The sequence below is a fragment of the Triplophysa rosa genome, linkage group LG15, assembly GCF_024868665.1.
Source record: "Triplophysa rosa linkage group LG15, Trosa_1v2, whole genome shotgun sequence".
Taxonomy (NCBI): Eukaryota; Metazoa; Chordata; class Actinopteri; order Cypriniformes; family Nemacheilidae; genus Triplophysa; species Triplophysa rosa.
The window spans coordinates 2,479,555-2,493,041 of record NC_079904.1 but is presented as its reverse complement, the minus strand read 5'-3'; the positions used below and the strand labels follow the sequence as shown (position 1 = coordinate 2,493,041).

General features: G+C 40.3%; 1 protein-coding gene across 1 annotated transcript; it reads left to right on the top strand.

The window, feature by feature from the left end:
* Nucleotides 1-187: 187 nt before the first annotated feature.
* wdr26b (WD repeat domain 26b) lies at nucleotides 188-12,954 on the top strand. Its single transcript, XM_057353181.1, has 14 exons — nucleotides 188-785; nucleotides 1,960-2,059; nucleotides 4,614-4,670; nucleotides 7,032-7,168; nucleotides 7,331-7,428; nucleotides 7,518-7,674; nucleotides 7,908-8,046; nucleotides 8,126-8,266; nucleotides 8,433-8,552; nucleotides 8,635-8,780; nucleotides 8,873-8,951; nucleotides 9,616-9,745; nucleotides 10,160-10,354; nucleotides 10,455-12,954. The coding sequence occupies exons 1-14, from the start codon at nucleotides 541-543 to the stop codon at nucleotides 10,478-10,480; spliced, it is 1,770 nt and encodes a 589-aa protein (XP_057209164.1). The 5' UTR covers nucleotides 188-540; the 3' UTR covers nucleotides 10,481-12,954.
* Nucleotides 12,955-13,487: the final 533 nt, after the last annotated feature.

The window sequence follows — 13,487 nt, the reverse complement described above, 5'->3', positions numbered from 1 at the left end:
TTGAACAAGTTTTGAGTTAAAACAAATATACTTTTTCTGTACCTTCTGAAGATTGAAAAAAACACAGACACGCACAAGCTAAGTGGCAGACAGAGAAATAACGAATAATTATTATTTAAATAATTAGAACAAGTATCAAAATGATTGATGCTCGTTTTTGCGCCCCCTGCTGGCACGAGCGACACCCGGAAGTGAGGCACGGGGCATGTCCGGTGACGTCAGCGCGTCTGGACGCCATTCGAGTTGCAGCTGTTTGAGGAGCAACAACAACAACACGAACGAACGCTCGCACGGAACCTGCACTGGACCGCGGAAGCCCGACGCTTCTTTCCCTCCCCCGGGCTTCACCGGCTTCTAACCACGGCCGCTCTCGGTGAGGAAACTCTGGCCTCCGCTTCCTCCTCCTCCGACTCGGACACCGGCGGAGCGTCGCCGCCCCCGCGGAAGAAGCACCGAGCCTCGGCGGCGGAGGGAGCAGGAGAGCCCGAGGCTTCAGCGGGCCTTGCGTCAGCGACCCACCTCAGACGAACCGGCAACAACATGCAGTCAAACGGGACAGGACAGGACCAGAACCACTCGACCAACGCGCAGAACGGAGAGTCTTCCACCGCCGGACATGCCAACGGCCTCCAGACAAACGTGAACGCCAGCGGGGCGCAGAGTGGAGCGAGTTCGGGGGCCTCCGGGACGACTTCGGGTTCCTTGAAGAAGAAAAAGCGCCTGTCTCAGGCGGAGGAGGATGTCATTCGACTTATCGGACAGCATCTACACGGGTTGGGATTAAAGTAAGTGTTTTAACGATGAGGAATAAAACTGCACCGGGTTAAAGCCGTGCTGTCAGGACGAATGACGAACGCCACGTTAAAACCAATTTGAGCTGTCAACGACGTCAAATCTACATTACATCTCATAATCTAAATCGTTACAATGTATATGCAAAAAATGTAACTCCAGAATATCAAACGTGTGTTAAATTGACACACACAAAACAAGTTGGTTCGAGATGACAGCTGTGCGTGTGCGTGCGTGCTTGTCAAATATACACCGGGCCCGAAATACGTGTTTTGTATTTATAATGCAAGTAAGATTGTTTTTGTCATAACATGTGTGTTTCTTTCCGAAACAACGGTATGTTTGGTCATTTTTTGTGTGTATGCGTGTGATCATCAGTGATAATGATGAGATTGTGTGTTTGTGGTTTAATGGCGGCTGTGGAATGTGTTTGTGTGTGTGCAGCAGCTGGTTTACATTAGAATCGGAGCTTGAATCTAAATTTAGTGAAGATCTGCTAAAGCCATCAGTTGACAGTCAGATTTACTGAAAACGTGAATCCTAACGAAATCCGCATCGCAGTCGGGCTGAACGTGACAAAGAACTAAAATGCAAGATCAACATTGAGAAAACTGAAAACATTCATCCCCTCCCCCTCGCACGCTCTGTCTCTTTTGTAATCATAGAATGACGTCATTCTGTTGAGACCCTGCATTTAGGTACGGAAGAACATTTTCACACTTGTTAAGAACCGAAGCATTATGCTTTACATGATCATGATTCTTATTGACATATTTGGTAAACATTGGAAAATGTTCATCATTTACTTAAATCTGTTTGACTTTCTTCTGCAGAACACAAAAGAAGATATTTTAAAGAATGTTGGTAACCAAACAACGTAGCCCCCCATTGACTTCAACACAAAATCACGGAGACATTTCTCAAAATATCTTCTTTTGAGTTTTACTGAAGAAATAGTCGAATACAAATTTCGAAGCACGTGAGGGTGAATAAATGACAGATTTTTTTATTTTTGGTGAACTATCCCTTCAAAGCTTTCTGATCATCTGCTGGTCTGAGCTCTTTGCTGTTCCTGAGGCTGTTCCACCATCTGATTTTACATAAACATCTGCAGCGCTGTGTGTTTATCTGTCACTAATGTCATCATTTCTCTTTGTGTCTATCTAGTCAGACGGTGGACCTGTTAATGCAGGAATCAGGCTGTAGACTGGAGCATTCTTCTGCCACGAAATTCCGCAACCATGTTATGGAAGGAGAATGGGACAAGGTACGTGCGCCTGTCTCCTGTCATGAGAGTTCTGGGTTAGTAGAGAGATGGGTCAGACATTAAGGGGCGCTTCTAACGGATTAAGGGATTACCTTAAACCAGGACTAGGCCTTAGTTAAATTCGGACATTTAAGTATAAACAAACTTTGCAAAAAAATACATTGCTGTGTGCATCCTGAAACAAAACAATCCTAATGATATATTTGAAATTATACCGTTTGAATACTGGATTCTGATTGGCTGGAAGGTGTGCATTAAAAGCCTTTAACGCACGGGTAGCTCCAGTCAGTTTGATTACATTTAAAATTAACTGACAAAATAACTGTCATTTTCACCTGTTTGATCTAAACTGACACTGTAAACATCAATAAAAGCTTTAACTTGGCAAATATCCATGGTATAAGCGGGATAATCCACGGCTAGCCGTGACAGTGCTAGTTGTTTTTGATCAAGACACATCTAACATTTAAACCCGGGAAACTGCCCTTAGTGGGTTTAAACTCAGATTATGCAGACAGATGGGAAGAATATAGTTCAAAGGTTGTGTATGACGGTCATGTATTCGTGAGGGGTCAGTGACACTTCAAAAGGCTCAAAATATGAAATTTCTGTAATCATTTACTCACTTTCATGTCAGTTTAAACCTTTATGATTTACTTCCTTTTGTGAAAAGAGACGTTTGAGCCGCTTTTGCCAATATTTGCCTATACTTCTCATAATCTGCATGGTGCCATGTCTAATATCTATAATGTTGTTTTGTACTGTATATTACTATTGACATGTATGAATCTTGTATTATTATTATGTTCTATTCTGTGTTTGTTCTTCGCTCGCCATTACATTCTTGTTTTTTGTGAGGTGACAGTATTGTGATTTGATTGAATATTTCAGGTCCACTTGTTAATATTTATTTTAATATTAAGCACTGGAAAAGAACGATATGTGTGACTTTTGTGCTATATTCCAGGTTTTGAATTGTGTATAGCTTCATGTATGACTTTCTGCAAGTCTTTCTTGGCAGTACTTGGCCGCTGTATGCTTTTGTTGTTAACATTTCTGATTTTGTGTTCGAAGGAAGAAAGTTGTATGGGTTTAGAACACAAGGGTGAATAAGCTGTGACTAAATGGTCTTTTTTGGGGGGTGAACTGATTCTTAAAAACAGATTTCTGCTCTGGTTCAGCACGTAGAGAGAGAAGTCATGGTTTCTACGTTGCTGTAGAAGTTTGGCTCTGAGTTTTTTTTAGGATGTCGTGTGCAGAAATAATTTCTCTAACCACAAGTGTGATTTTCCTATCACGCCCTGTTTTTGTAGCAGCATTTCAAACGGTTTCAGATTCTCCTCTTTACTGCACAATCACCATTAAAAGACAAAGCCGGTTGATAAATGTGTTTTTAATGCAGTTCAAATAGGAAGGACAGATTAGATTAGATTAGAGAGAAATAGATTTATTTGACCACGTTCTGCCTCAAAGACATCAACCAGAAACAGTCAGTGTGTAACACTTTGTGTAGCAGATATTTTGGGATGAAATGATTCACTGAGACAGATCTCCTTGCTAGGGTGGTTTGTGAAGCAGGTTGTCAAACCGAAGGTTTGGACCTTCAGTAGTTGGTGAATTAGGGTCTGTTTCTTCCAAGTAAGTGTTTGGATCACTGAATATCTTTTGGCGTGCTTTATAAAACATCTGAAGGTAACCTCCTTCAGGTGTCTTGCTAGATCAACCACAGGTCTGGTTTATCATAATAAAGGTCCAATGTGTCATTTTTGTGGATCTATTGACAGAAATGCAATATATATAATATACAAAGATTAGCTATGTGTTCAGAGGTGTATAAAGACCTTACATAATGAAGCGTTACGTTTTATTACCTTAGATAGAATGAGCTATTTCTGTCTATATACACTGCGGGTCCCCTTACATGGAATTCTCCATGTTGTTTCTACAGTGGCCCTAAATGGACAAACTGCTCTACAGAGCTTGTTTCGTAAATACGTTATCTCCTTCGGCAAAGACGTGAAAACGTGACGGCATCTTAGTCCTTTGCCGCCACTGTAGTGCTTCGAAAGGGAGGGGTGAGCGGTGGAGTGAGCCGTTGGTTGCAATCCACAAACTCACTGCTAGATGCCGCTAAATTTCATACACTGGACCTTTAACATTGAACAACACTTTGCAATCATTGTTTTATCACTTTAAACCTAACTGAAGTATTCAAAGTTTTGCTTAAAATGTCATTTTGATATCTTTCTTTAAAGTAAACGCATTGTTGTTTAATATTTTTTTATTACATGTGGCATGTAGGTCTGCCGTTTTTTAATTCAAACTAAGTCACCATGGCCATCTTTGACATTAAACCTTTAAAAAAATTAAGTTCTATAGTTTAACGCTGGTTTTTTTTAAGCTTTATGTCAAAATGGGTATAGATGTACTGCTTTGTAACAATGAAAATTGTAAAAGCGCTATATAAATAAAGTTGAGTTGAGTTGAGTACTGTAGGTTTTTTCCGGTGCTAAATGCTGATGAAGTGACACATTTGTTTCTTTGTGCGCCGCAGGCTGAAAACGACCTCAACGAGCTGAAAGCACTGATGCATTCACCCAACGCTATTGTGGTAAGACCGCCGCATCCCGCTGCACGCAAAACCATTAGAGATCATTCTCTGACCGTTCAGATTTGAGATTGCAGTGGAGACTAGAAGAACCAAACTCGGACACCTTTAACCAAAATAATACGTGTAAAAAAGGATTCCGTCTCTGGTCCTTAACGTGGACTTCCTTTGGTCCAGTTTACACTGCGTTCCAAATTATTATGCAAATGATATCTTTCTCTGGTTTTCCTAATTTGTCGATGCAAATGACAGTCAGTATAATTTTCAAGTAATCAACAGTTAGGGTACATTTGGAATTTTATTGAACAAACCTCCCACTGACAACAGTATTTATTTAAAAAATGAAAAACTCAAAATGCACTGTTCCAAATTATTATGCACAACAGAGTTTGAAAACATTTCATAGGTTGTAAAAAACTGAAAATGGTCATTTGTTGAATTTGCAGCATTAGGAGGTCATATTTACTGAAATCAAAAGCTATTTCAATCAAAAACATCCTAACAGGGCAAGTTACATGTTAACATAGGACCCCTTCTTTGATATCACCTTCACAATTCTTGCATCCATTGAACTTGTGAGTTTTTGGATAGTTTCTGATTGAATTTCTTTGCAGGATGTCAGAATAGCCTCCCAGAGCTGCTGTTTTGATGCTAACTGCCTCCCACCATCATAGATCTTTCGCTTGAGGATGCTCCAAAGGTTCTCAATAGGGTTGAGGTCAGGGGAGGATGGTGGCCACACCATGAGTTTCTCTCCTTTTATGCCCATAGCAGCCAATGACACAGAGGTATTCTTTGCAGCATGAGATGGTGCATTGTCATGCATGAAGATGATTTTGCTACGGAAGGCATGGTTCTTCTTTTTGTACCATGGAAGAAAGTGCTCAGTCAGAAACTCTACATACCTTGCAGAGTTCATTTTCACACCTTCAGGGACCCTAAAGGGGCCCACCAGCTGTCTCCCCATGATTCCAGCCCAAAACATGACTCCGCCACCTCCTTGCTGACGTCGCAGCCTTGTTGGGACATGGTGGCCATCCACCAACCATCCACTACTCCATCCATCTGGACCATCCAGGGTTGCACGGCACTCATCAGTAAACAAGACTGTTTGAAAATTAGTCTTCATGTATGTGTGGGCCCACTGCAACCGTTTCTGCTTGTGAGCATTGGTTAGGGGTGGCCGAATAGTAGGTTTATGCACAACTGCAAGCATCTGGAGGATCCTACACCTTGAGGTTTTCGGGACTCCCGAGGCACCAGCAGCTTCAAATACCTGTTTGCTGCTTTGCAATGGCATTTTTGCAGCTGCTCTCTTAATCCGATGAATTTGTCTGGAAGAAACCTTCCTCATTCTGCCTTTATCTGCACGAACCCTTCTGTGCTCTGAATCAGCCACAGATCTCTTCACAGTACGATGATCTCGCTTAAGTTTTCGTGAAATATCTAATGTTTTCATACCTTGTCCAAGACATTGCACTATTTGACGCTTTTCGGCAGCAGACAGATCCTTTTTCTTTCCCATATTGCTTGAAACCTGTGGCCTGCTTAATAATGTGGAACGTCCTTCTTAAGTAGTTTTCCTTTAATTGGGCTCACCTGGCAAACTACTTATCACAGGTGTCTGAGATTGATTTCAGTGATCCAAAGAGCACTGAGACACAATACCATCCATAAGTTTAATTGAACAATATAAAATTAAATGTTTACGACACTTAAATCCAATTTGCATAATAATTTGGAACGCAGTGTAGTTGAGCCTGGTTCTTAGTCTATTTTCCATTCATTCTGGAACCAAGAGCATTGTTTTAATATATTCAATATAATAAACAAACAATATATTGTTTAAACTTTTCCTGTATTTTAGACAATAGTTTGTTTTTAAATGTGCATCTTATTTTGTCATCAAATGTGCTGCATATGTAAAAATGATTTTTTTGCAAAAGGAATAAATTATACCATTGACCAAATTCAAAGAGTCTTGATGGCTGGTTTGCTTTAAATCTGAAATACCTCTGAGTGTTGACATATAACCTATATAAGTGTTCTTAAGCCCCACATCTACTTTACATCTGCCTATGTATCAAGTCTCTTATGTAATATGAACAATAATCTTTTATTTACATAATTCATTTAATGTTATTTTGTTGATTTAATTAGCACTAAACATTTGCAATGACGTCTGAAAACACCCACTATAACACAAGGCAATTTTTATATATGATGCTTAAAAAAAACATGCAACAGTGTTGTCAAAATGACTATTCTCTGCCTGAATACTCGGCACACAATAACTGCGTATGATGAGATCATGAAGATGCTCATATGAGGTTGTAATTATCTGCAAATATTCTGTCTTTCCAGCGGATGAAGTTTCTGCTGTTACAGCAGAAGTATCTGGAGTATTTGGAGGATGGGAAGGTTCTAGAAGCCCTGCAGGTGTTGAGAGGGGAACTGACGCCGCTCAAATACAACACGGACCGCATCCATGTGCTCAGCGGGTACCAAACGCAAGCACGCGCATGCACATGATCATTCTCACTGATAGAGCTCTACATTTTTCACTAGATTTTAATTCTTAAAAATCATGACAGTTGTCGCCATAGCGTCTTATATTATGTATAGTATTTGCATTCCGTGTTGACGTTTTGGAAATTTTTAAGGTATCTGATGTGCAGTCATGCTGAGGATCTCAAGGCAAAGGCTGAGTGGGAGGGGAAAGGGGCGGGGTCACGATGTAGATTACTGGACAAATTACAGAGTGAGTACCCAAACGCTAAACGATGACATACCATAGACCTTTGTTGTTGTATATGTATCATGTGTCGTGTTTTATGTTTGTGTGTGTAGCGTACCTGCCACCCTCTGTGATGCTGCCCCCCCGGCGACTGCAGACGCTGCTCAGACAAGCGGTCGAAATGCAGAGGGATCGCTGCCTTTATCACAACACCAAACTGGACTCCAGTCTGGACTCGGTTTCTTTACTGCTGGATCACGTATGCAGCAGGTGCGTTTGTTTATACGTTATATCACGGGGGTCCTGACATTTCTGACGTGCCGTGCCATTTGTGTCACAATAAATGTTGTGCTTATGCAACTCTGGATTTCCCAGCATGCACACATTTTCATACAAATAATGATAATCATCATCGTTTCTCATTATCAAAATCATAAATGTATTATTCTGAAAGCAAAATCGGAACAATACATACAGTCTTCTCCGTGTTTGTGTATCTCCAGGAAACAGTTTCCTTGTCACACACAACAGATCCTCACAGAACATTGCAACGAGGTCTGGTTCTGCAAGTTCTCCAACGACGGCACTAAACTGGCCACTGGATCCAAGGACACCACCGTGATCGTCTGGCAGGTGGAGCCGGTGAGTGACTTTCCTCTTACTCAGATACACTTGCAGACCTCTGGGATTTGATGTGATGTAAATAGTCTCTTGCTCACAGGAAACTCATCAGCTGAAGCTCTTACGGACGCTGGAGGGTCACGCGTATGGCGTGTCATATCTGGCATGGAGTCCTGATGATGTTTATCTGATCGCCTGCGGTCCAGACGACTGCTCGGAGCTCTGGCTGTGGAACATTCAGGTGAGCTCAGCTTTTCGTTTTCTCTTTTCGTTTTTAGTTTGTCTTTACCATAATGTTCTAATTTAAAGGCAGTCATATGTAGTTGATGATTCCTGTCCTAAATAAAGATTTTTTGCAGTAGTTTATGTGAATATTGACTTGCCGTTGTCGCCCTCCTGGTGGTCAGACAGGAGAACTGCGGACAAAGATGAGTCAGTCTCACGAGGACAGCCTGACCAGCGTCGCCTGGAACCCTGACGGCAAACGCTTCGTCACTGGAGGTCAAAGAGGACAGTTTTACCAATGCGTAAGTTGGTTGGTAACGTGGTTTGACCTTCACAGCTGCTGGTTCTGTCCTGATTTGTGATTGGTTGTTTGGGTCCGGACAGGATCTTGACGGAAACCTGCTGGAGTCGTGGGAAGGTGTGCGTGTGCAGTGCCTCTGGTGTATGAATGACGGTCGGACCGTTCTCGCCTCCGACACGCATCAGCGGATCCGAGGTTACAGCTTTGAGGACCTAACAGACAGAAACATGTATGCAGCAGTTTGCCTTCATCAGATGGTTATGATTTCGAGTTCTGAAATGTTTCTTACGGACCAAATATCTCTTTCTGTTTCTACTTTAGCGTTCAGGAAGATCATCCGATAATGTCTTTCACTGTTTCCAAGAACGGAAGATTAGCTTTGTTAAATGTAGCAACTCAGGTAAGAATGTTCATCCTTTCCGTCTCTTAACCCGGTGAAAACGGTCAATAAGTCATATTTCACACCAAAATCGAAAGAAATCAAGAGTCATATTTTTGGACCTGTGAGAATTTGAACATGCGAATGGTTAGAACCAGTGTTGGGTAAGTTACTCTGAAAAAGTAATTAATTACTAGTTACTAATTACATATTCAATAGTGTAATTAGATTACTGTACAAATGACTCTCTCCAAAAAGTATTTAGTTACTTATTACTAATTACTTTCTATATCTTACATCAACCTTGATTAGTTAAGTGATTGTATGAAAGACATGAAACGGCTTATGTAATTCATTCAAATAAACAATATTAAACTACATAAAGTATTATTATTAACTGACCAAAGTATTACAAATGTGAGAATTATACATTAAAGCAAGGATTTTAAAGTTAGACTTTGAATTTGGATGTCAATTCCACTATTGCACACACATATTACACAAAGTATTTAGATTAATTACATCAGAAGTAACTAATTAAATTACAGAAAAAATCCCTTACTTTACTTTTTCAAGGGGAAAGTAATTAAATTACAGTAACTAATTACTTAGTAACTAGTTACACCCAACACTGGTTAGGACATGAAGTATGAACCACATGTCTGTGTGTGTTTGTGTCTCTCAGGGCATTCATCTCTGGGACCTGCAGGATCGAGTATTGGTCAGAAAGTATCAGGGTGTGACACAAGGTTTCTACACCATTCACTCCTGCTTCGGGGGACACAATGAGGATTTCATCGCTAGTGGCAGCGAAGGTACTTCACATTTTTCAGGTTATGTAATTATTTAAATGGATACTTTACTTCAAAATAAAAACTCTGTCATTTATTCACTCTCATGTCATTAAAAACCTGTTTGTGACTCTTTCTTCTGTGGAACACAAAAGAAGACATTTTGAGAAATGTCTCCGTGGTTTTGTCTCCATACAATGGAAGTTAATGGAGGCCAATGTTGTTTGGTGTCCAGCGTTCGTCAAAATATCATCTTTTGTGTTGTGCAGAGAAAAGCAAGTCACACAGGTTAAGAATGACATGAGAGTGAGCAAAATGATGACAGAATTTGTTCTTTTTGCGTGAACTTTATCTGCACTAATTCTTGTCTGACAGTTTTATTAGATTTAAATATTTTTATGATTGCATCATCTCTCTCTGTCTCGCTCTCTTATTCAGATCATAAGGTTTATATTTGGCACAAACGCAGCGAACTGCCAATTGTGGAGCTGACGGGACACACACGCACAGTGAACTGCGTCAGCTGGAACCCGTGTATTCCCAGTCTTATGGCCAGCGCTTCTGACGATGGCACAGTCCGCATATGGGGTCCCGCGCCATTCCTGGACGCACAAGAGCTGGACGGTCTCAATGGTATGCGCATGCTGTCCAATCACAGCACATGGAGGAAGGGACATGGTCCCTGGTTTTGTGTGTGTGTTTGTGACGAAACGATTTTTTCCTAAATTTTCAGAGACTGGCAGCAGTATGGACAGTTGATGGCAGCCGCGGAACAGACCACACCTTGTTATATCTACAAGAGAAAAACGTGATTACAGCATTCCCCTCCTCCACAACTACACAAGTGCAGACATGAAAGAGATTCGGAGCCTCGGTTTCAGGAGTTTAGAGGCAGCAGAGACCTGATCTGTCTCCATAGCAACCCGATGGATCGGATCTCTTTCCCTTCATGGGATTCCCATGTTCCCATATTACCTTCCATTAGGCCTGAAGACGAGACCCCCAAATTCTGGGCCGCTGCGCCAATTAGTGATATCTCTGTGGGGGGGGGGATTTAGGGGGTTGGATCCAGGGTTCGGCCGGGTGTATAAAATCACATTCAATGTTTTTCTCTCTCTCAATCCTGTCTGAGGATAAACACTTTTTTTAATGAAATAGTCCTAGCAATTCTTTCTTTCGTTCCTTTAACAGTTCACAGTTCCACAGTTTGGGCTTTTGGTGTTGATGATGGAGTGCTGTAGTTTGTTTTTTATCTCTTAAGTACACAAATGCGTTTGTTTCAGCTCCCGAACTCCCGCACCCACACCACATCAGCAGGGGTCAAAGGTCGCAGTCTGGGCTGTTCTGATCTGAGAGTTTGACTGAATTCTGCTTCGGCCTCCCTACTGTAGCACAACCGTGTGTGTGCGTATATGTGCCTGAATCTATGACTGATTGTGTGTGTGTGTGTGTGTGTGTGTGTGTGTGTGTGTGTGTGTGCGCGTGCTTGCATCTGCGTGTGTGCGTGTGTTCATATGTGCGTTCATATGTGCCTGAATCTATGACTGCTTGTGTGTGTGTGGGTGTGTGTGTGTGTGCTTGCATCTGCACTGTTTCATACCAGCGAGAGCGTGTCCCTTGTTTAGCTGTATGAATAATTTTAACAGGATCTGATTGAAGCCCCAGAGACCTTTCATCTGTGGAACAAAAACTTGAGAACCATTTTGTATTTTTTTTTAAAAGAATGTTATTAGCAAAGTTCCTTTTTTCACCACTTACCTTAGAGGTGGCGTTCATGAGAGAGACTGTTGTTAGTACAAAAAGAAAAAATAACAAAAGTGACTGATGTCGAAACGCACGTTCTGATCTTCACTGTATGCGCAAATGCACAAATATGAAAACAGAGCTGAGTTTAACGCAGAACGTGTGTGAAACGTGCCGAATGCAACAGCTTTAAAAGATACTGTGACACTCGAACTGTCATTCAGATATTCGGCTTGAGGAGTTTGTGGCGTGTAAATGATGACCTATGCAGCGACATTGAGCTGAGAGCCCCGATGTAAAATATTTCTCGTAACAGTCATACCAGCATTAAAACAAACCGTCTGCACTACATATCCACAAAGATTTCACGCACACGGAAGCTCAGTTAGTTCAGTTATATCATCGGTTTACTGATCTGAGCTGTTTTACACCAAATATAAAGCTTTTGATTCCCCCGTTTTTGGTGACAACAAATATTTGCTATGGACTGATATTAAATGTTTGAAAAGAATGCTTTTCTGCTTGTTTTTATGGAAGTTTTTGTTACTTTTTTGTTTTGTTTTGTTTTTTTTGTTTACAATATTTTTTGGTTGACCTTATCTCTGTATCATTATATTAAACTATAACCAGACAAATCGCCTCCTTTTTGAATCTTTTGTTAAGCATTATTGGCATGCTTTCCCTTTTTAACAATACATTTATTGCATTAATCATAATTTTGTTGCCATCCACATATGCATTTCTTAGTCATTGTGGTGCTTAAATGTCTGTGTTCACATGCAGATGAGCTTCAATTGAAAATCTGGATTATCTAAAAAGTGGAAACTTCTGTTTAATCTAGACACCTGTTTACCAAGAACACTTTACTAGAGAAATGTTTTAATATGAGGGGTTCAACATGGTCAATATCCTAAATTCAATAGCTTTCATAGTAAAGCCCTTTGTGAAATTCTTTATGAGAGTTCCAACAACTATTTCAGTTTTTAAAGGCTTGTTACATAGGTTTTGATTTGTATCAGGAAAGGTCTTTGAAATGGTCATCAATACTTGTAAAGCTTATAGTTTTGCTTTTGAATTTTGCCTATTTACCCAAGTACTGTATCGTGCCATAAGCAAAAAAATACAATTGGTCGCTGCTGAAACCAGGCTAAAGCTGGTGCACTGTGATTTTGGCTGGTCCTCATTTTCGTATAAGATCGAAAAACAAGTCTGCTCAATACAGCAGTGAATACACTATTGATGGTTTTGTGAACCATGTGCAAGAAATTCTGTTATGTTTTTTAGCAGGGGTCCTGCTCTCATGTTTGACTGTAAGTGGGACGTGTTCTGCTGATTGAGAAGTGACTTTCTCATCATGATGACAACTCTATCCAGAGGACCCACTTGCATTAAATGTGTTATTTTCAAAAGTGATTGTACTGTTTTGTATTGTTGTGTAGGATATGTTATGTATGCATATGTTCAATAAAGCATTCAGGGTTTTCAAAGAGCGCAAAGACCTCAACATGTTCTCTGGGTTAAAGGTCACTGTGTTTTTACTTGCAAATCAATTTCCATCTAAAAACAAAGAATGCTGCACGAAACGGATTGAGTCAACAATGTCCCTGTGAAAACAAATATAGTTAAATTTACAGTATTGTCAGAAAGCTCCAAGTATTAACACTTAGCAAGTTTATACTGATTATGCTTTATACAGTTTCCTCAAAATAAAAAGTTTACAGAAATGTACTATTGCAACACCTAAATACAATAGTGTACACTTGGTACTGTATGGTTTCAATCATAGCAGGCCATCAAACTTATACTTTTTAGTAAAGGTGTGCGGAATAAAATATTATATTTAACAATGCTTAAAAAGTCAACTTTCTGCATATGGAATTGATCATTTTACTTTATATCTATAAAATAATTGTTTCCCTTAAATATTTTGTTCCTCTGAGATCGTTTGACAGTTTATCATTTACTTTTATTTATTTTAAAAAAGTTTTATCCTTTTTTTACCGATGTAAACAAAGTGATATGG